This window comes from Macadamia integrifolia, chromosome 3 (assembly GCF_013358625.1).
Source record: "Macadamia integrifolia cultivar HAES 741 chromosome 3, SCU_Mint_v3, whole genome shotgun sequence".
NCBI classification, from domain to species: domain Eukaryota; kingdom Viridiplantae; phylum Streptophyta; class Magnoliopsida; order Proteales; family Proteaceae; genus Macadamia; species Macadamia integrifolia.
In genome coordinates, this window is record NC_056559.1 from 29,215,278 (window position 1) to 29,239,252 (window position 23,975).

The following is a 23,975-nucleotide window of genomic DNA, read 5'->3' on the forward strand; positions in this document are numbered from 1 at the left end:
TTTTTTTTTTTTTTTTTTTTTTTCTTCTAGATTTTGTCAACTTTTCACTTAGATCAAGTTTTTCTTCATTTACGATTTCTTTATTTATGAGTTTTACCGTGAATAAAAATTTTAGAATAAAGAAAAGGGTATTTCAGACATTCGTCAATAAAGATGAAAATAATGATGAGTCCAAAGTGATAGGTGAAGAGATTTTGTGGATGAAGGAAAATTTCTCTTTCTCACTTTGTCAAATTTTAAATTATGAGAATAATGTCTTCCTCAAGATAATTTTTTTGTCTTATGATGAAGAGAGAATGATATGACCTTAGGATTTAGCTGTTCAATGAATGAATTTTATCATTAATTCTCACAATATCCTTCCCAATTCAATCTAGTTAAAAAGTTAAATATAATTTAAGATGTTATTTTTTCACCGTGGATGAAAGAAATCACGGCCAAATAATAAACTCACTCGAATGCAATTATTTGATGCAAAAGAAGTTGCTTTAAGTTCCACCACATTGGAGAAATGTGGGCTCACTTTTCTGGACCCTCACCATCCATTATATTTCCTAAGACTTCTGTTGGTGGTGTCAATAATTTCTGATACTTATTGATAAGGTCTGTGTGGTCCAATTTTAGAGTCAACAATATTATTGAATAGGTCTGGACAGAAGTAATACAATTATTGTCTCCACATTACATAGATATAACTAGCACGCATAGAAATTGTGTCCTTGTGTTTTCGACAATGTAACATAAGAGGTGCCATGTGTCTTGATAGACACCCAGGTAGTCGGTTGTGCCTTTCTAATTGATACATTATTGTGAATAGAAAGAGACATAACATGGGAGGGTTTCTGTTATGGTCCTTTTTGGGTCCCTTTGTCTATTCCTTATAGGTCCTTATGTGACTCTTTATGGGTTCCTATATGGTCTCAATGTGATTCTTAAATCAGAAAAAATAAAAAATAAAAAAATAAACAAGAGTGGTTTTTTACGATGTCAATGTAAAAAGGAATCAATGCATTATATATTACAATCATTGTTTGAAGAATAGTATCATCTATATGGAGTTCACATGTAGTTTATACTTATATGGTCAGAATAGAAGAGAGAGTATTAGTGTAAGCCCCACAATTTAATATGTGAGAAAGATGTATTGGAATATACACAAAGTTGGCATATGCTTCCTTCTCCCTAATAACGAATAGTAAGAAAAATAAATTACCATCGTTTTACTTTGTAAGAAGGTTCTTGAGCCTCTAGGTTAGGTGACGTTAGCACTCTCAATGTCTATTAATTTCTCTCTTTCTCACAAGAAAATGATCTTGCTACCCTCCATTGTCTGATACTATCTTGTCGCTATTCATTTGTACACTCCCTCATGTCACTTGTTCAGAGAATACTCTTAAGCCCTTCTTTATAAGAGAGAACAGAATTTGCGTGTTTTACTAAACCAAGGAGAAATCACAAAAGAAGACTTATATGGAACACTAGTGATGCATCTGCATAGTGTATACTATATTATGTGCTTGAAAAACCTTCTTGAGAGATAGAATAATAACTACGTCATTTTGTTGGTACGTATGTTCTCACATTTTCTCCCCCATGCCCAACAATTAAAGTTATGCACTTAATAAAAAAAAAAAAAGAAATTCAAATGCCAATGTACTATTGCTAGCATGTAGGTATATTGTTCTTTGTATCGCTATTGTTGTGGCGTGAGAAATCTCCCCCTAAACACTGGTGCGAGGTGAACCATCTCCTTTTATTAAAAAAAAAAAAATGACAAAGTTTTCTTTCCCTATATTTAGTTATTGGGTATTATAATTCCCTCTACCCCGTATATTACGAAGTTCGAAATATCATTAGCACTTTTCAATGTTGATGAAAGAAATCTCTACCTGTTTTGGTTTCTAGACCAACAATTATTTCATGCCAAAGATGTGGCAAGCTCCGCAAAGATCACCTCGCATTGGTTTTAAGCCAAGGAGAAAATAGTGACAAATTCAAATTATTAGATATATAGACTCATCTTGGATTAATTACATGTCAAATTTCATAGTAAAAACTTTCTACACTATTTGTGTGGGAAGAAAGAAAAATCTCCTGTACCACACCAATCATAGTGTAAAAAATGATTATTTCAATAAGAGATTCACATGGCCAAAGAAAACAGTGTGTCAATGCAACAACATGGTAAAAGTATAAGAGCGGTATGAAAAAGCATCCCCACATTGCATGCGTGAGAATCTTTTTCTCATAATTTAATCATATAGTCTAAACTTTTCCACTTTTTTTTTTTTAATCAAGCTACTTATCTATGACATTTCACCATAGTTTGACCTTTTTTTTTTTTTTTTTTTGATTAACTTTGACCCTCATTTTTACCACAAGTAAATCCGGCTTTAGATTTTTTTGCATATAGTTTTGGTATAATGGGTCCAACCTATGTACCAATTTTTGGGTGCCAAGTGGAGTGTCACATAGCAACAATGACTCCGTCATTATGCTGTGGCTTGGTGCTGCCCACCTTTAATCTCATTGTCAATTTCCATCACTTTCAAATGTAGATTCTGTGCATTATTAACCAAAATTTGAATAGAAAGGTGAGAATGGAAAAACGACTAGAAGAGGTGGAGACATGATTTGCCTTAAACCAACAAATTTTCTAGGCACAAGAGTAAACAATTCTCTAATGAATCCATTCTTGGAGTTCCGTCTCCAATTAGGGAGCATTTTATGAAGGAAAAAGTTTTCATTTGCAACCTCCACCCACCATTCTAGTGTCATTAATATTTAGAGAAATTTATCGCGCCACCTCCTGGAGAATGCCACAATTATAAGATCATCCTTTCTATTTCACCAAATTATTCTCAGACCCTTATCATCGGTCACTGTTAAGTGTCGACTTAAAATAATCGTTATACCCTTACCATCCCTTCAATGATCCAACATCTCTCAGAGCTCCCTTCCACTTCTTCGTACCTCATCTCGTTTTTGGTTTGACTTTGTACCGTTCCTTCTCATAGTTCTTGGATTATCCCTAGTAGCAGTAGCATTTTTCCGTTGCTGTGCCTACTGACATCATCATTCTCCCTCATTGATAGAGAAATCTGTCCAGTCTCAGTATTTGCTTCTACCAACCTCATCTTCACCTCTTTGGCTTATGGAGACAACGCTTCCAACATCCTTAACAAAACTATCACTCAACCTAGAAACATGTACCAACCCATCTGTGAAAGGTCCAATATCAACAAAAGCACCAAATGGCTGGATTGATCTTACTTTCCCCAAAAAAGTTGCACCAGGAACCAAATCCTAATCTTTCACAGGTGGCATCTCACTCTTCCTAACTGGTCTTGAGCATTTTGATTTAACAATTGGAGTAGCACTGGCATTGGCACTGGCACTTAAGGAAGGTGTTTCACTTGTCTCCAAAGCATTAGATTCAACCTCAGAAATGCCATCAGCATTTTCACCTGCAACGGCAGGATCCAACTCTACTGCTACTTCAGTCCTTGTGGCTGCTAAGGTATGCAATCTCGACCCATGTACAGAGAAACCAGTTTTGTATCTCGGGAATACGCCCACTGATGTCGACAAAGGTACAAAAAGCTTTTGCAAAGGTAATTTTTGTTTTGTGGTTTTCCTCAAAGAATTTCTATGGGCAAAATAGATTTGGTGTTTCTCCGAGGCATTTGCATAGCTCTCGGTCTGGTTCCACACCACTGAGGGTTCGATATTGTATAAAATGGGCAGAATGACCTGATCCATGTGTTTTTGCATTCAAAGATCTTAGGCTCCGTTTGGTATCGTTTCTGTTCCAGAAACTCCGTTTCGTGTCAAAAACGAAAATTTCAGTTTCTGTGTCAAAACGTCGTTTTTAAACGATTTAGGGCTGTTTGGTGAATCTGTTTCTAGAACAGTTTCAAAACCAAGAAACGACAGTTCTGCCGTTTGGTAATGCTTGTTTCATAAATGGTTTTTTTTTTTCTCTCTCTTTTCTTTTATTTTAAGTCAATAATTACAGAAATAACATTAAAATACTATAGTCATATAAATTCTTTTGGAACAATAAAATATTACATACCAACTAAAAAAAACATGGTTTCCAAGAAGTCAAACGAGATCAGCGACGGAGAAGTTGAAGGAGACAGTCGTAGGGTTCCAATTCCAAGAAGAGAAGAAGAAGGAGAACGGAGAAGAAGAAATCGTTGACCTCTAGTAGCAGGCGTTGCGTTGCTTTATCGGAAACGAAAGTTCAGAGAGAAAAAGAGAGAAGAAGAGGAGTTACCTCCAGCCATTCACAAGATAGCTATCGGAGTTTAGAGAGAAGAAGAGAAAAGAAGAGGAGTTACCTCCAGCCGTTCACAAGATAGCTATCGGAGTTCAGAGAGAAGAAGAGAGAAGAAGAGGAGTTACCTCCAGCCATTCACAAGATAACTATCAGAGTTTAGAGAGAAGAAGAGAGAAGAAGAGGAGTTACCTCCAGCCGTTCACAAGATAGCTATCGGAGTTCAGAGAGAAGAAGAGAGAAGAAGAGGAGTTAACCTCCAGCCGTTCACAAGATAGCTATCGGGAGAACAATGATTTCTAATTTAGGGATTTTGAAATGAAACCATATTGACGGAACTCCTTTTTGGAGTTCCAACTTTTGGGTCATTTTTCGTTTTTTTCTCAATTTTTGTTTCAAAAAAACCGAAACACATCATAATGTTGCCAAACGGTTTTTTGCCTTTTTTTGTTCCAATAAAACGAAAAAATGATAGAAAATTTTTTTTTAGAACGATACCAAACGGGCCCTTAGTGATCTCAATGAGACACCATTTACTGGAAGCATAATTCTCTGAGAAGATGGGGATAGAGATTCTTGATTGGTCGACTGCAGTGATTAGCTCCGACCCAATCTTCTTTCTCGTTGGGAGTTCTTCGTGGTCTCTGAAAGTGTTAACCCCAGCATCAACCCAGGCATGGTAGAGGTGACGGTGAAGTTGGTGCGAGCGTCTTCTCCATGAAAGCTCAAGAACACTTCATAACTCGAACTTGAAGAAGACGAAGAAGAGGCAAAACCGACATTCTTGGACGCTGCCATTGGGATTCAACAACTTCTTAGAAGCTATTACTTTTGGGTTGCAGAGCGGAAGAGACTGAGCTTGATTACTTGCACTCTTATATGCAAGTTGTTTCGCCCGGTCGTCGTGAGGTCCTACAGGTCACCGTTCATCGTTGATGCCGATGCCGCTACCACTGTAATGAACGATCACCGGTGTGAGGTCTTGCAGGTCGCTGCAAGGTTGCCATCCATCATTGATGCCGCTGTCGCTGCATTAAACGATCGTCGGTGTGAGGTCCTGCAGGTCGCTGTCAGCCGTTGATGCCGTTGCCGCTGCAATATACAATCGCCAGTGGTCCAATAGTGGCGATTTGAGGGTAAGGTAACCTATCAATTTGGGTAAAGAAATATTAACTTATTGTAAGGGTAGTTTTGGTACTTCGTATTTAATAAGGGCATTTTGGTATTTAAAATAAAATATGATTACTAACATCAGCAAATAAGGTATGTTCCTTAACAGTGACTGACAATAGGGGGTCTGAGTATAATTTGGTGAAACAGAGGGGGTGGTCTTATAATTGTGGCATTCTCCATGGGGTGGCGTGGTAAATTTTTATCTAAAATCCCTTTATAGCACGAAGTTGATAATGCCCCCTCACATTTTTCATAATATTCTCTCAACATTGATGAAGGCGGAAGAAAATAAATTCAGCTGGAGTTTCCCTACAATCATAGTGAGAATGGAATCTCTTTACCCACGTAATCTTAGCTGACCCTCTGATTCTACCAAGGGAAAGGCTTTTCGATTCATTGTTAATAAGAAATGGAGTGACGAAACTCAATGTTCAAAGAGTCCAATCATAACATCAAATTATCATGGATGAAGAAGAACTTCTCTCTTCACCCTTAGTGACAAAAAAACTTTTGCCGGATGATTTAGTCGCTTATATTTGGATCGCTCTTAATATGTTTTCCTTAATGAGCAGAAAGTGAGAGTGTAGGGATGAATTAAATTTTCTGCAGTGAACAGTGAAGTGCAACGAGCATCTAACGGCTGGAAGAGCTCAGCCATGCATCCCAGCCTTTGGATGCTCATTGCACTTCACCGCCTCACTACAGACGATTTTCGCGTTAAGTAGGGGTGTAACAGGGCTGGGTTGGACTGGGCTTCTTAAAATCCTGGCCCAACTGAATCCCCTTAATTGGGCCTAAAACCTCCCGACCCTGACTCCGGGCCGCAAAAATTCAACCCAAACCCAACTCTTTAAGATTCAACCCAACCCTTACCTGCCCTGATTTGCCCCGATTTTTCAAGGTCGGGCTAGGATGACCCTTATTGACCCTAGTTTGCCATCAAGGGTCGGGTATACCCAGATCCTGATCTCACAAAATATGAAATAACTAAAAAATAAAAAAATATTCATAATAAAGAGGAGAAAAAAATCATAAATTACTTGTCATGAGGATAACATCCTAAAACAAACATTCAAACAATACAAATAACTTCAACTATTATGGTAAACAAAGAGGAGATCATCCTAAGAAAGTAACTAATCCAAAAAAAATCAATTATTTATCTTGATAAACAAATAAACCATTTTAACGCAAACAATCTAAAGATCTCAAAACCCTTGTCATGTTAAACAAAGAGGAGAACATCCCAAAATTAATATCAGGGGCAAAAACCAAATCCGGGTCAGGCCAAAATCAGGGCCAAAAGTCAGTGTAAAAAAATTAGGGCTAGGTTCAAGGCGGGCTGGGCAGACCAAAGACATCAACCCTTACCCGCCCTGATCCTAACTCAGGGTCAAAAAATTTGGGTCAATACTTGTTCGAGATTAGGGCGGGCCAAGGGCGGATTCAGGCCATCAGGGCCAAACTTGCGCACCTAGCGCGCTAAGTTATGATCAATTTTTAGGTTAGTTTATATTTTACATATCTTCTTCAAGCTTTCCCCTTTAATGACTAATCAACCAAATCAATTTGCAAAGTAACAATCAATATGGTCTGATTTTTAAATGATTATCTCAAATAAGGGTGTCAAAAATTAGACTGGACTGGTTGAATCAATCAAAATTGATCAAATCAAATCGACCAAACCGAACCCTTATTGGATTGGTGTTAGTTCTTTTCTTCAAAAACTGAAAATGTCGAAACTAACTAGGCCAACAGATAAGACCATAAAAAGCAACTGTTTAGACCGAAACCAACCGGTTGCTGATTGGGCTTCTATAAGTCAAACTCTTTATCGACCCAAAACCAAACTGAACCAATAAATGAAGAAACCGATAAACGGACCAAACCAACCATTAAACACCCTTAACTCTATATGGATCCAAAGAGTTTGAGATCTATTTGATCTGCTATGTGGTAGATAAAGCTGAAGTGGGAGCTTTTGGGTCTGTAATTTCTAAGAGTCTGAAAGAATTAATAACTGATAAGCGATAGGACTGCAATGAGGAGGTCTCGGGTTCGAACCTCCTGGCTTTTATCTCATCCCCTCCCTAATTACCAAAAATAAAAATAAAAAGAAAAAGAAAAAAAGATAAGACTAAACGAAGCATGAGAATTGATGTATGGAAGAACAGAGACCAAAAGAGAAATGAGACAAGAGATGACCTAAATTTGTTTTTGTGCTCACCGTGAGTGTGTTGTGATGTTGGTATCAGCTATGATCGATCATGTCGATTCCTATCAATTTTGCTTCATATCCAACTGATTCTGTTTGATTCGGACGAAAATCAGCACTGTCCAATTCGGTTCCCAATTCCGCTTTTAAAATCCCAAGTTGTATCAATAATGGGCTCCATGGAAGGATCTAAGACCACCCTGTTATTGATGGAGAGTAAAGGTGTCAATTGAGACGGTTTTGGTTTCAAGGGGCCAATCCCAGAACCACCCAGTTTGTTAAATGGTTCCAGGACTAGGTTTCGATCCCTTCAATAATAGGGTGGTTCAGTTCTGGTATTGGGATGGTTCATTTACGGTTCCATAACAATTCTGGGCATTTATACACTCAAATATGTCCAAAATTTCTAGGTACATAAATAACTTTCTAAGCATGCAAATAATTGATGGTTTATCCGTCAATAATGGAACAACAGTTTAATAAAATGATATTTCTTTTCTCTTTCGCGGGGGAAGGTTCAAAAGAGGGATCATAGAAATAGGAGAGCACAACCATCCATATCTATTCCAAGGACCCAGTTTCTCTTAGCCCATGGTAAAGAGAGAATCACCTCATTCATGCAATTTGACCATCTGATTGGATCGAAAAAAGGTATTTAAGACTTTCAAGCATAAAGGGGGAAAGAATTAATGATGACATTCAATAATAGGGGGTGAAGGGAGAGCTCCGCAGATCGTCATCCCCCATCCAATAGTTGTGTGCACAAAACCCTTTGCCTATATACTATCATTCTAGCTTTGGTGTGGTTGTAGGGTTTTCAATCAGTGGGGCTGGCCCATGAGAAAATCCGGCTTAAAATGAACAAATCAAGTTGGGTCTAGGCAGAGCCATAGTCAAAGTTCATTAACTTCCAGACTCAGCCCATCCCGAGTTGCATGTACTCCTGTGTTGGGACGGGCGGGGTGAGGGCAATCCAACATTATCAGATCAAGGCCCAGAACTAGTCTGAGACCAATGCCCAAATCTCAGTATCCTCTTTTAATTTTTTGGGTAGAACCCAAATCTCAATATCCTGAGGACCAAATAATAAAAGCAGGCCCAAGCCCATAGGCATAATAGGGATATTCATTTTCTCCTACAATGATTAATTCTTCGATTTGAAGGTCTATGTAGAACAAGGGCATTTCAGTTATACAGATCTTTATTTTGATTAATTTAATTACACGAAAGATTATTGATGCTGCTTTTTTTTTTTTTTTTCTTACTCACAACCCTCTCGCACAAGCCTTGAAACTTTGACTTCAAGGTTTGGCACATAATCAACAAGCCATTGAGGTTACAATGAGGTTTTGTTTTGGTATACATTATTGACCAAGAAATCATGTCAAACACAGCCTTAATTTGAAAAAGTCTATTATGTCATGACTTTCAAACACTTTCAAAGTATAGTTGTATAATTCGTCTCTCCATCCACAATTGAGGGTTGAGATCTTCGAAGGTGTATTACTCAAGACCTTTAAATGTTAAAGTCAAGAGGATGGATTCAAATCAGCTCCAACCACTAGGACGCCTAGTGCGGTATTTGACAGTTGTGAGGACTTGGGCATAGAACCCAACACATGGGCATGCACCCCTAGATCCTCCTAGTTGTCGGATGCATGATGAGACACCCAATGGTTGGGGATGATCTAAGTCCCAAGAAGATGGGATGATAAATATACATTACAAAAGTAGTGGGTCGAGACATTAAAATCATAGATGGAAGACTAAGGTTGTGTTTTATGATTTACTGGAATACATTATCGATCAAGCATGCATGCCAAACGCAGCATTAGATAATTTGATAAATCGAAACCTATTTTGGATAAGTCAAAAATTATATTCATTTTTTAGGGGTGGAGAAGGAGAAGAGAACTAGGTATCCTTGAAATCACATTCTAGGGTTAACTCTTGCAAGACATGTTTAGGGAGTAATTAAGTAAAATAATCAGAAAATATTTGGTCAATGTTGTTTAAAAGTAAACACAGGAATTATCGAAATACCCATATGATGTGTTTCCCCTCCATTTTTTTTTTTCGGTGGTACAACTCTCCCCTCCATCTCAATTGTGGCATTGGAGTTATCTTTGGAATTTTGTGTTTTTAGAGGTCCCAATCTCCTATTTTCTTCAGGCATGGAGAAGGGTAGTATTCATGGTCAGGAAATTGATGTTTGAATGCAAATCTAGATTTTCATGCAAGAGTTAGAAAATTGTTATTTATTTCTACAAATGGGGAAAGTGGTAGTCATTATTTTGTCAAGTTCTTATCAAATATGTATAATTTTTTTTTTTTTTAACTTTAAATCAAGTATGTTTTGTTGGGGTGAACTTCTAGCTTACTGGCAGTCAGATAGTTAAGTCAATCGTAAAAGGAAGCTTGATGGTTAGACCCTTCTATTCATTATCTTTCTTGATTTAATAATAATAGTTTAGTTGTAAATAATAAATGTAGTCCAGTGGGTCTCTTGTTTGCCCCTTGTGGTGGGTATTTTGCCCCATTGTCCATCTTGCATTACAAAATAAAAGAAAAAGAGGCTTTCTTCTTTCCCACATAGAAATCATCTAAAATTCTAAATGGTTAATTATTATTTGGTTGAGAGGGATTATCTCGTCCAGCAAACCACTATAACCTAGGAATATAGGAGAGATATAAATTAATAGGATTCAGTTTTCTTTATGAGAGCATAACATGGTTCTCTCTCTCTCTCATAATAGGAGGCATATATATTATTTCAGAGAGCGGAGAAGAGAGAAATATTAGAATACATCAACACACACTATGTCCTGACGGAGATCATTATCCCTCAAATTAATATAGTGAGAAATTGAATAATAGATAAAAATCAATGATCTCAAAATAAGTTTTGCATTTAAGAGATGGTCAAATAAAGAAACGAAAACACAGCCATGGAATAAATCCTTTTAGGAAAGGATTTAGAAGGACTATATCAACAACATGAAAAATTGAAAAAAATCCTGTCACGAGTGTGGTGGAGCCAGCGAGGATCCGATGACTGACATGGCATTGGGGCATGTGCCGATGTCATATCAGCCGTCCGGTACTTGCCACAAGACCTAGGGCAGAGGATCATCGCCCAAAATAAGGAATGGAAGTCAAATAAATAAATAACAGATGGGCTTTTCTTAAAATAAGGAATGAAGTCAAATAAATAAATAATAGTTGGGCTGTTCTCAATGCCTAGCAGTCTCGTATTTTGACCATTGCATCCATCCAAACTCTAAAGTCCAAAACCATGGTCAATGTTGGAGGGAGGATTTAGTCATCAGTGGTTCACATCGAGTGGAGTTCGTTTAATGGATAAAGTTTTCATTCACCCGTGGGAGAAGAGAACGACATGATGAAGGTTGAAAATACCTTTTATTTGACCCATCCCATCTTCATTAATACGTATAGTGAATGAATACCTCTCTCAATGTGTAGATGTATAATTTTAAAAAATTAAATTAAATTACACGTATTTGTTGATCCATATTTGTATCAACCCCAAATCCAATAACAGTGAAACATCTAAGAGTAAAGTTATCTAAAAATATTTTGGAAGGGGGCAAGTCAAATTGCGTGGCTCTTGTGCCAATGTGGGAGTCAATAAGAGCACATGCACAAGCATCCAAGAGATGGGGTGATAATTTCATTACCTCATGTGAGAGGGCATAAGGGGATGCTATTAAGTAATGTTCTTTTTTTTTTATCAAATTGAGGGCAAAACCTTCTGATTTGTCGTAACATAATCAATCTATATCATTATTAGTCAATACCAATACCACTTTTTTAAATCCTCATCAAAAACTCCCCCCTCCCCTGTCTTAATGATAAATGCAAGGCTCACCCCAAAGGTTTACTCTCATTCATGTAGAAGACTGTAGACATTTAGGTGAGGAATTTGTTTTTAGTTAAAAGAAAAGAACTATGATGCCCCCCTAAAAAAATAAAAATAAAAAAAAGACTATGAAGAGCTGTTTTGGCGAAATTTGAACATTTATATCTTTATCATGGGAAAAAGAATTGTTAAAGGTAGTGTGACTGTGACCCCCATACGAAGACACATGGGATGGCAAAATGACCGCCTGCACCCATATAAAAGGTGAAAATCTCACTGCTATTGATGCTTCCATGTGGGCTAAGTTGGTGCAAATGCCACATTGCCTTTTATGAAATTTTTTTTTTTTTTAAATTTGTTATACCTTGTTTTATTCCAAAATTTATATAGTACGATATTTAATACGAGGTGAAACAAAGGTTTTCAAAAATTTTAAAGTCATTTAATGCTATTCCTATGTGAAATAACTGATTTACCCTCATTGAAAAAACTACATTAAATACTTTTGAGAATAAAATAAGGAGTAATAAGGTAACTAAATAAAAGGTGTCAAGTTTTGAATAGATTCTACTCTCCTCAGAAAATGAAAGAAAAAAAAAAAAAAACCTAAAAAACAGCATGCCCCTACATCAGGACAAGAAATGGAATAGAATGACTTCCTCACCCCTTTTAAAATCTACAATTCAGCACAATTCTATCTTTATTGATGTTTCTACGTATTTCCATTGGGCCCATGCTGGTGAAGGGATCATGATGCATGCTGGTGAAGGGATCATGACGCGTTTCAAGGATCTCCCTTTTGCTATCAGAAGGCAACCTTCTCTCTCTCTCCTAATATGATTTGCAATGTAAAATCACATGTGTTTCTTGGGTAAGATCCAATGCTGTTAAATTTGCCTTTTTAATTGAATCTTTCTTAGACATAGCTTTGGAGTCTCCGCAGGTCTTCCCTTTCGTTTCTTCTATTTTTAATTCTTCATTCCACACGATGAGACCTATTTAATCTTTCTACCCATCTAATGTGTCTCTTATTTTTTTTTTTTAATTCAACAAGTCTACTTTAGTATCTTACTATGTATCCAAGTGTCTGCTAATGCCAGACCCCACTTAGTAATTTCCAAGTAGTTACCATTAGGGTTTTAAAACTCGTAATCAGATTCTGATTTAAATCGAATTTAGAATCAGTTCGAAATACCCTAGAATCAGCATATCTAAAGAATATTTCAACAATTCTGGTGTTTTTACCCAAGAATCAATTGTATAAAATCATTACGAATCAAGATCGGTGATCGGTGATCGGTGATCGGTGATCGTTGATTCAAATCTGAATCAGACAATTACCAATCTTATTCGCCAACAATAGGCAACCCAAAACCTTGATGGGAAGAAAGAGGGTGAGAAAGTCATGGATACACCTAACACTCAACCATTAAGTCCATAACTAAACTCCCAAAATGTCATTCAATTACTAATCAAAGTTATCCCACACTATACACGAGGAAATGAAACCTCACTCTTAAATCACCCTTTTACTACACATTGCAATGAACGCCATGGAGGCATGGCCCCCACCAATTTTTGTAGCCTTCCATGCTCATGCCATATTCATGAATAAATACCAATCCTTATCTATGGTGATTTAACATTATGATCAAACTTTTAATAATACTTCAAAAGTCCAAAATCATGATTGAAAAAATTCTCTCTTCACCGTGAGTCAAAGAAAAACTTGATCCTTATATATATATATATATATATATATCTCTTTTAAGCATAGATATTTACATTATGAATTAAAACACCATTTGACAAACGTTTCATTTTTACTGTTTCTGCGTTTTCTTGTTCCCAGAAACGAATAAACAACCTAAAAAACGTTTGATAAAGTTGTTCTGTTTCACCCGTTTCTAGAAACATAAATCAAAATTTATGTCTATTTACAATTCTAGAGACAACTTTGAAAAAACAAGTTGGACTTGTTTCGTCGTTTCTCGAAACGAATTTGAGAAAAAAAAAAAAGCTGTTGTGCCTGATAAATCTCTCAAATATTTAAACCTAAAAAGAAGCAACCGAACTCTTTCTCCCTTTTGGGCATCCAATGATACTATTGGGTTTTTTAGTGACATTATGTCTGTAAAAAGCGTTTCGAGAAATAGGTTTATCAAATACCAAAAAATCCGTTTTGTTTTTTGAAACATGAAAAGCCGTTTCTAGACTTGTTTTAAGGTACCGTTTGATAATGTTTCTGTTGTTTATGTGCCTAGAAACAGCAGAAATAGACACAAAAGCAGCAGAAACAGCTTTTCACGTTTTTAGAAACAAAAACGGATTTTTTGGTGTTTGATAAACATGTTTCTTGAAATGTTTTTTGCAGACATAATGTCATTGAAAAACCCAATAGTATCATCGGATGCTCAAAAAAGAGAGAGGGTTCAGTTGCTTCCTTTTAGGTTTAAATAGTTGAGATGTTTATCGGCACAATAGTCTTTTTTTTCTCTCAAATTCGTTTCTAAAAATGATGACTTGTTTCGTCAAAGTTGTTTCTAGAATTAAAAATAGGCATAAATTTTGATTTATGTTTCTAGAAACAGGTGAAACGGAACAACTTTATCAGGCGCTTTTTAGGCTGTTTCTCCATTTCTGGGAACAAGAAAATGTAAAAATAAAACATTGTCAAACGGTGCTGAAATCGGTGATGCCAGTGACAAAATCAACTAGAATCAACTAGAATCAATTAGGTCAATCATGGCCTAATTAATTCGGTTCCCAATACTAAACAGCATTGAGTTTACTGACTCATAAAACAAAACAAAACAAAACAAAACAAAAAGAAAAGAAAAAAAAGAAAAAAAAAGAAAGAAACAAAAAGCTTGAAAAGGGAAAGGATTAAGGGCCCGTTTGATAATGTTTCTGCCGTTTTTGTTTTAAGAAATGACAAAAACATAAATTTCTATTTTTAGAAACAAAAACGGAATTAAAGGTGTTTGATAAGTCATGTTTCTGGAAGTCGATGGTAACTAGCAAAGGAATGTCCACGAAATGTTTCTAGAAACAGGCGAAACAAGTTCTTGAACCATAAATAGGTAGAAATTTTAATTTCAATTTCTGAAAACAAGTGAAACGAAACAGTTTTATCAAATGCATTTTGTTCTATCTTTGCCAGAAATAGCAGAAACCTGTTTTTTGACACGTTATCAAACGAGCCTAAGATATGTCCCTGTAATGATAATCCAATCAAATTAAGAAAAGTCTGCATTATACTTGAACCCAGAAAATCTTTTTCAATGGAAAAAAAAAAAAAAAAAAGAGAAATGGAAAGTTTTACTCATTCAAAGTTCAAACTCCGTTCTATCCTTCTTGGTTGGCAGTGCCGGCTTCCTGGGTCTGTCTCTGTCCTCTATTATCTTTCTTTTCCTTTTTTTTTTTGGGTAGGATTATCTTTCTTTTCTTAATTCTACAAGAAGGGTTGGTCGACAACACCCCCAACTCACAGTCAAAACAAGACAGCCATACCCGATTTTTTAAAAAATGGTGTCTGAACAAAATGTGGAGTATTATGGGCCATGAGATTTGGTTCTTATCTGCCTTTTAGAGACTTTGGGATTTACAGAGGAAGAGGCGGATTGAAATTTTGGGGGGTTGGAGCTTCCTGCTTTGGATTTTAGAGCATATGGCGAGAAGATACATATAGAAACAGGAAGGGGTAGTTCCCAGCTACTTCAAAGGAAAGAGAAAAACACAGGTCGGCAGGTGACACGTGAAGCCTCATTAAAGCCCTTTCACTCTCTGGTTCTCTCTTACATTCCTTGGCAAAAAGCTTTACTCATTTCATTCCTGAGACACACACTTCGTGACTCAATGCTTCTCATGAACTTGAAGGCGGTATTGGAAATCTGATTTTCTGGGTTTTTGAGATTGATCGTTGCGCTTGCTCTGGGTGGAGGTTAGTTGACCTGATTCTTCATTTATTGCTCTTTTTTTTTTGCTTCTGAGCTGCAATGGTTTGTTCCTTTCCCTGTTCTTAGTTTCTCGTTGACTTCTGGTTTTCTTTTACATACACCTTTCCTTCGGCGAGCAGAAGGGTGTTTGAATTTGTTCTTACATCACCAAAGTGAATTGATGCCTTGATGGGTTGTTTGCACTCTCTGTGCAAGTCACGGTTTTGTATCGCTTTAGAGACCTGAGCTGCTTTTGAGGATGTATTTGCTCGCTTTCATAACTATTTAGTTTATAGCTTTTTCGATAACTTCAACCAATTTTCATTATGCTCAATTGCTCATCCTATGAAAGAGACCAGTTATCATTTCCGTTCCTTTTCCATGCTTCATTTGGTTTCTCTTTATAAGCCCATGTTCCATTCTTTTCCAGGAGAGAACCCGTACTTTGTCTTTTCAATTTTTTGTTTTCTTTTGTTAATATGACCTCTGTTTTGAAGCTCTGTTATTTTTCGCTGATTTGGGTGAGTTAGCCGAAGTTAAATTAACAAAACCTTACTTCAGCATCAAATTCATAACTTTATAGCTTTTGACCAAGACAGTAGCACAAAATTGTAATGGGAATAAAGTAAACTAGTATTATGTTTAATACTAAATTACCTTGGAATTGGATTTATTGACTATTTTCTGTTGTTGCAGCAAGTCTGAATCCTAAAAGGGTCCTCCAATGGCGGGAATTTTGCGTGGGAATGAGGTAATAAATGGAACAGGGCCGATCAGGCATCCAGCTACATCAACCGAGGTTGATGAATTCTGCTATGTCCTTGGTGGGAAGAATCCGATCCACAGTATCTTAATCGCTAACAATGGAATGGCAGCAGTGAAGTTTATGCGTAGTGTCAGGACATGGGCCTATGAAACCTTTGGAACGGAGAAGGCAATCCTTTTGGTCGCCATGGCTACCCCAGAGGACATGAGAATCAACGCTGAGCATATCAGAATTGCTGATCAGTTTGTGGAGGTTCCTGGAGGGACCAACAACAACAATTATGCTAATGTGCAGCTAATTGTGGAGGTTTGGAGTCATACTGCATCTTTTTATTGATAATATAATTACTGAATTATGTCAAAAAGAAATGAACTATGTTGAAAATAAATTGGGGGACGATCAATTGCACAAGTGATGAATCTCTGACTGACGGATAAAAGATGTGTTATTTGACCAATTATGATAATATTTACTTATTTTTATTTTTTACTTTCAGTAGTTAGGGGTTAGAATGATGAATTCCAAACGAAGAAAATGCTTGCAGTCTATTCCATGCAAGCAGAATCTTGTTCTTGTAAAATTAACTATTTGTGAATTTCCACTAGTTCTGATTATTGTTAACTATGGTTCTTGAAAGTACTGAGTACCATTTGCTCGTCTGAGAGTATTAATTGGTTTTGTAAAATTCTGTGAACTGATTTTATATTTTAATATGCTCAATTTGAGCATTTGGTGATCTTCAGATGGCTGAGAGAACACATGTTAATGCTGTTTGGCCTGGTTGGGGTCATGCATCAGAAATTCCTGAGCTGCCAGATGCGCTGAATGCAAAGGGCATAATATTCCTAGGGCCACCTGCTGCATCTATGGCAGCATTGGGAGATAAGATTGGCTCATCCCTAATAGCTCAAGCAGCAGGAGTACCGACACTTTCATGGAGTGGATCACATGTAAGTCTTGTCTGCTGTCTTGTTCTAATTTTTCATCTATGGGAATGTATTTGTCCAATGTTCTAATATTTCCTCTTGCAGGTCAAAATTCCTCCAGAGAGTTGCTTGGATTCCATCCCTGAAGATATATACCGGGAAGCATGTGTATATACAACAGAGGAGGCTTTGGCTAGTTGTCAGGTGGTGGGTTACCCTGCAATGATCAAGGCATCTTGGGGTGGTGGTGGTAAAGGCATAAGAAAGGTTTGCCTCACGCATATATAGAGACTTTCCATGTTTGATGAATCTACTTCGTATCTTGCTCAAGTATCATATATTAAAATATTAGCATCTTAATCTTCATGCAAATGTGAATCCTTAAAATTTTGGTTGCCAGTCAATATGTTAGGGAACTTGATTTAGGGTACATTGGCCTGCTAGTCTGCTTTGAACTCAAACACTTTCCTATTTACTTTTTAACTATTCAGGTTCATAATGATGATGAAGTCAAGGCATTGTTCAAGCAAGTTCAGGGTGAGGTTCCTGGCTCTCCAATATTTACAATGAAGGTCGCTTCCCAGGTGAGACCATCTTTCATTCCCATCTTCCAATGAAACTATTCTTTTCTCCTGAAATTGGGAATTGGTTAAAATTTTATCCTGATGATGCTTTGGTTTCCTCAGAGCCGGCATTTAGAAGTCCAGCTACTTTGTGATCAGCATGGAAATGTTGCAGCTTTGCACAGCCGTGATTGTAGTGTTCAGAGGCGGCACCAAAAGGTTAGTTCTTCACTAGGTTCTTTCCTTCTATCTGACTTTCCTTTTGATTCATTGGTACAAACACAGTCCCATAAGAATTTGGGCTTTCATTTTATTTAACTCTCTCCCCCTTTGAACATGTATCCCAAGCATCATTATGAGTAATATTGTCATTGCAATGTCTTGATACAATCATTTATGTCGAATAGATTATTGAGGAGGGTCCAATTACAGTTGCACCACCAGAAACAGTGAAGGAGCTGGAGCAGGCGGCTAGGAGGCTAGCTAAGTGTGTGAATTATGTTGGTGCTGCTACTGTTGAGTATCTATACAGTATGGACACTGGCGAGTACTATTTCTTAGAACTCAACCCACGATTACAGGTTAGTGGTGCTTTGTGTATTGTTTTCAAGGGAAACTAGTTCACCTTCTGAGCTACTTATCCTAGAAATCGATCGGAGCAGATTACATTGTGATATTGGAATTTGGAGGGTAATAACCATCTACTAGTGTTAGGAAGGTTGTCATGTACTGAACGCCTGATGGATATATTAATCTAGATAATCTACTGGGATAATATGGATTAATTGATTCAGTTGTATCAAGTAGGCTTGTCTATATTGACCGCATTTTGTTGAGTACTGATAAATTTCTTGTTCAACCCTTTGCACATTCTTTTAAAATTCGTTAAAATATTGAATTTCAGGTAGAGCATCCTGTCACTGAGTGGATTGCTGAAGTAAATCTTCCAGCGGCTCAAGTTGCTGTTGGAATGGGAATTCCTCTCTGGCAGATACCTGGTAAGGTCATACAAATCTACAGTGTATTGGTTTAGTTCATTCCCTCAATGGTGGACTTTACATGGATAAAATATTGTGTTGCTATTCTTCTCCTAATCAGAAATAAGGCGATTTTATGGAATGGAACATGGTGGAGGTTATGATGCTTGGAAGAGAACATCAACTGTGGCCACTCCATTTGATTTTGACGAGGCAGTGTCTGTCAAGCCAAAAGGTCATTGTGTTGCTGTGCGTGTAACAAGTGAAGACCCAGATGATGGTTTCAAGCCTACTAGTGGGAAAGTACAGGTTAGAATTGATGATAGCAAGAAATTCTCCATCTTTTCTCAGTTTGACTTTTATGATGAGCGTAATTGGAATTGTTTGACTTTCTCCAGGAACTGAGTTTTAAAAGCAAGCCAAATGTGTGGGCTTACTTTTCTGTTAAGGTATGTCTTTGGATAATATATGTGAATGGCTTCACTTTCCTACTTAAAGGCTTGAAATTACTAGTGACTGATGTGACATCATTATGATTTGCAGTCTGGTGGTGGCATTCATGAATTCTCTGATTCTCAATTTGGTGAGTGATTGTTGCTTTGCACAGTATACAAACTCAAGTGGCCCATCTTCTAGTAAACAAATGAGATATGATTGATTCCTTGTGCTCAAGACCTTGAGTCAAAGAACCCAGATTTGAAGCCTTAATTGGGTTTGCATGAATTTTAAGTGGGAAAAAGGGAAGACAATTAACCTCAAATATAGATCTGAATTATCTTAGAGTTTTTAATGCCAGTAAAAAAGTCACCTTAGAGATTGTTCATTCTTTTATATTTTAATTAGATGCAGTAATTTGTATAAAAATCATGAATGTATGATTTGCAGTCTGGTGGTGGCATTCATGACTCTTAATCTAGTCATCTAGTTGACTTTAGGCGCACCCACCTTCATGTAATGTTGTGTTATTTGTGCTTTCTAACAACGGATACTAGTATCCTCCAGTCTGTATGTATGAATACGTATATAAATATTAAAAGATGGTTCCAACTTTCATTTCTCAAATTCATGGACATGGATATGGACTATATTCCTTCTGACATGCCTTGCATTTTAGTTTTTGTAAGCTATTATCATTTTCATTGTATACATTCTACAAGATTCAGTGGGTCCGCTGATATGATTAAACTTCATTTTAGTAAGACTGTCATAATAAACTCCTGTAATTTCATGGGAAGCATGTATACTTGAAACGTCATGCACTATAAATTTGTGTTCTGTAGTCTTGATAACTTGATATAGTTGCACTAAGCATGTTAAAGTATATGGCTATCATAGATGCTCTGTCTCTAAACCAGAAATTTTGATTTCAGGACATGTTTTTGCTTTTGGAGAGTCAAGAGCTGTGGCAATTGCAAATATGGTTCTCGGGCTAAAGGAAATCCAAATTCGAGGCGAAATACGAACAAATGTTGATTACACTATTGATCTTTTACATGTAAACCTCAACACTTTGAGGATACCATTCTTTGATTATTCTAATTGAAATTTCAACCACCTATGAAAAATAGATCAGTTCAAATAAGAAGTTTTAATGCAGGCATCCGAGTACAGGGACAACAAAATCCACACAGGCTGGCTGGACAGCAGAATTGCCATGAGGGTTAGATCAGAGAGGCCTACCTGGTACCTCTCAGTTGTTGGAGGGGCTCTTTATAAAGCACTATCCAGCAGTAAAGCTGTGGTTTCTGATTATGTTGGTTATCTTGAAAAGGGACAAATTCCACCCAAGGTGATGTGTTATCCCATACCCTGTTTAGATACACTAGCCTTGGCATTTTGTAGGTTATTATTATTACTAATACCAGCTTTTATTAATTGCAGCATATTTCACTAGTCAACTCTCAAGTTTCTTTGAACATTGAAGGGAGCAAATACACAGTAAGTGTGTGAATAATGCCTGTGGCCATAAAGTGCTCTCTTTTTTCAAAGCATGTGGAAATGTAGTAGTTCATCAAAGTATCTAGTTTACTTCGCTAAGTTTGCGAAATGCTGTTCTCTAGATTGAAATGGTAAGAGGAGGGCCAGGAAGTTATAGTTTGAGGATGAACCAGTCAGAGATAGTAACGGAGATACATACTTTGCGGGATGGAGGTCTACTGATGCAGGCAAGCATTTGATTCTCTTTGTCATGTTACAATAAGCACTTCTTGTATAATGGTACACATTTTGTGTTATCTGTGTAGTTGGATGTCATCTGCAGTATTTTGATATTCATTAACTTCCAATTGGGCTGTTATTGCCAGTGTGAAGACGCAGGTTCAAGCCTGACAGCAGCCATAGTTGACTAAAGTTCATAAAATGATACTTAACCCAGATAAATTTAATAAATCTAACACACACTTACAGAAAGAAATTCCTATAAAATAAAAAATTTTCCATGTAAATGTATGGGGCTGTTGCTGCATGTGTTTTAGACATACACTTAACATGTTGATTTTTTCAAAACATACACACCTTCAATTTTCTATATTGTCATATTTTATTTCAGGTTTTTCTTTGGAAAAGGCCTAGTTGAGCTGAGCTAAGTAATTCAGATTTTTTAAAATGAATTAATGAGCAACGGAAATAAATTTGCATTAAATATTCCTAGGGGCAGGAACTGTCTCAACTCATCTCAGTAAGTCTTATCCAAACTATTTGGTGTGGGCTACTTCAGTCTTGGCCTCCCACATGCCTGAACCATTTCAAATGACTATCTTGCAACTTCTTCTGTTGCTAATACTTATTTGTTTCCTCATATGATTTCTAATTCTGTCCTTCCTAACTTTGCTTCCGATCCATCCCAACATTTCTCATTTCAGCTACCATTGAATTGTTTCCTTTTTCCAAACATTCAGCCCAGACGACATTTCTGGTCTTATAGCGCTTATAAATTTCTCCTTTTTAGTTTTAGTAGCATGCATTAATCATGCCACTCAGCCATTTGTGAAATGAAAAGCATGTAGGTCATTCTTTCAGTTTTTTGCAGTTTGTAGCACCATGTGAGTAATTGTGTAAGAAATAATGATGTAAATTGAACCAGCACTCTGATGAGTAACTGCATTTGTTTGCCACAGTTGGATGGAAACAGTCATGTGATATATGCAGAGGAAGAGGCAGCTGGTACTCGCCTTCTCATTGGTGGAAGGACTTGCTTGTTGCAGGTACTGCTACTTGTTCTTTTGTCTTACTGTATGTTTTATATTTAGATTGGCAATTCACGTGTAATCAATATCTTTTTTTTTTTCCTCCAGAATGATCATGATCCATCTAAGTTAGTCGCAGAGACACCATGCAAGCTTCTTCGTTTCTTAGTTCAGGATGGTAGTCATGTTGAAGCTGACACACCATATGCAGAAGTTGAGGTTATGAAGATGTGCATGCCTCTTCTACTACCGGCTTCTGGAGTTATCCATTTCAAGATGTCAGAAGGTCAGGCGATGCAGGTAAAACTCCTTTTCCATCTGAGTGGCTGAACTATAGTTTTGGATTTTATTTATTTATTTATTTATTCTTGTTAATCTGGATTTTAACTTAGAATGCACTTCCCTGAAGGCTGGTGACCTTATAGCAAGGCTTGATTTGGATGACCCATCAGCTGTAAGGAAAGCTGAACCTTTTAATGGGAGCTTTCCAGTGCTGGGTCCTCCTACTGCAGTTTCTGGAAAGGTTCATCAGAGATGTGCTGCAAGTTTGAATGCTGCTCGTATGATTCTTGCAGGCTATGAGCATAACATTGACGAAGTAAGTACCTGTTTCCTTGCACCGCAGCGTCTGTAGACCACTATTTTTATGGCATTTGAGAACCTTTGTATTAATCTTCAAATTAGTTTGATTTCTTAGCTAATAAAGATTGGGAAGCCATCCATGATCCTATTGGTTGAATGCACAGTCCAGTTTCCTTGTATAGTAATCATTGAGTTTCTTGTCTTTCAGGTTGTGCAAGATTTGCTGAACTGCTTGGATAGTCCAGAGCTGCCTTTCCTTCAGTGGCAAGAATGCATGGCTGTTCTGGCAACACGCCTTCCAAAAGATCTAAAAAATGAGGTCAATACTTCATCTTATGATCTTCCTATCCCCAATTAATAATTTTAGGCTTGGTTGTTCACATTGGCTGAAAGTTTTGAACTGAGTTAATTTGATTTTGGTTCTATGAGAAACTCAGTTGGATGCTAAGTACAAGGAGTATGAAGGGATTTCAGACTACCAGAAGAATGCTGAATTCCCAGCCAAATTATTGCGGGGTGCTCTCGAAGTCAGTATCCCGTTTCACATTTTTCTTATGTCATTATTTTCTTTGAAAGGAAATGCAAATTTTGGATATTGATAGATATGTTTTTCTCCAGGCACATCTCCTGTCCTGCCCTGATAAAGAAAAAGCAACCCAGGAGAGGCTTGTGGAACCTCTGATGAGTCTTGTGAAATCTTACGAGGGTGGAAGAGAGAGTCATGCTCGTGTTATTGTTCAATCTCTTTTTGAAGAATATCTCTCTATTGAAGAATTATTTAGTGACAACATTCAGGTAGTTGTTCCAACATATACAATGCATCCTTTGATCATTTTTCCTGAGTTATGTGGCTTGAAAGCAAAGGGACTCAAAAGTTGCATAAAGTCTGTTTTTTGTTTCTCTCTTTTTTTTTTCCTCCTGTTTTCTGGAAAAAGAAAACGAAAGCAAAATTGAAGAGCATGAGAAGTTGCTTGACCATGGTGAAATGAAATAAATGAATTATATTAAGGAACTGACACAGAGTGGACATGGGTATTGTATACTTCAGCGCTCCAAATATTTGGGTCATCCTCCCACTTTTTAAAAGCATTTAGGGCAATGTGCCTGATGGTTCTCCTTGGGGTGAGGCCCGTGAGGCTTCAGGAAAAATACCTTGACGTTGAACCATAAAGGCTCATGTCTTGAAGTGTTAGTTGCACATTACATGCGCACGAAGTTCCTTGATACTCACCCTGTGTTGGTGCTTCTGCAATCTGCACCATAGTACCATACAAATAAAAAGATTCTTGTTACATTTTTTATTTTTGAACCTTATCTGTTCCTTGTTGGTTATGGTAAAAAAATGTTCAATATGTCTGAACTGATACTGTGTTCATTATGCATACCATGTCCTTCTTATATCGAATAAGTACATTAGATCTGATAAAATGATTTTGGCGTATCCAGAATAATACCAATCCAGCCTATTTTATGAATAAAATGTGACCA

General features: G+C 37.0%; 1 protein-coding gene across 1 annotated transcript in view; it reads left to right on the forward strand.

Annotated features, from left to right (window-relative positions):
* The first annotated feature begins 14,964 nt into the window (after window positions 1-14,964).
* Window positions 14,965-23,975, forward strand: part of LOC122072799 (acetyl-CoA carboxylase 1-like) — a 16,427-nt gene continuing 7,416 nt past the window's right edge. The window contains exons 1-21 of the mRNA XM_042637210.1: window positions 14,965-15,493; window positions 16,185-16,560; window positions 16,998-17,204; window positions 17,286-17,447; window positions 17,672-17,764; window positions 17,867-17,962; window positions 18,151-18,324; window positions 18,648-18,741; window positions 18,842-19,029; window positions 19,119-19,169; window positions 19,264-19,303; window positions 20,091-20,215; window positions 20,318-20,509; window positions 20,602-20,658; window positions 20,781-20,885; window positions 21,837-21,923; window positions 22,014-22,205; window positions 22,315-22,503; window positions 22,696-22,806; window positions 22,925-23,014; window positions 23,106-23,282. Of these exons, the coding sequence (XP_042493144.1) occupies window positions 16,213-16,560; window positions 16,998-17,204; window positions 17,286-17,447; window positions 17,672-17,764; window positions 17,867-17,962; window positions 18,151-18,324; window positions 18,648-18,741; window positions 18,842-19,029; window positions 19,119-19,169; window positions 19,264-19,303; window positions 20,091-20,215; window positions 20,318-20,509; window positions 20,602-20,658; window positions 20,781-20,885; window positions 21,837-21,923; window positions 22,014-22,205; window positions 22,315-22,503; window positions 22,696-22,806; window positions 22,925-23,014; window positions 23,106-23,282 (2,778 nt within the window). The 5' untranslated portion in view covers window positions 14,965-15,493; window positions 16,185-16,212. The remainder of the gene's footprint in view (window positions 15,494-16,184; window positions 16,561-16,997; window positions 17,205-17,285; window positions 17,448-17,671; window positions 17,765-17,866; window positions 17,963-18,150; window positions 18,325-18,647; window positions 18,742-18,841; window positions 19,030-19,118; window positions 19,170-19,263; window positions 19,304-20,090; window positions 20,216-20,317; window positions 20,510-20,601; window positions 20,659-20,780; window positions 20,886-21,836; window positions 21,924-22,013; window positions 22,206-22,314; window positions 22,504-22,695; window positions 22,807-22,924; window positions 23,015-23,105; window positions 23,283-23,975) is intronic.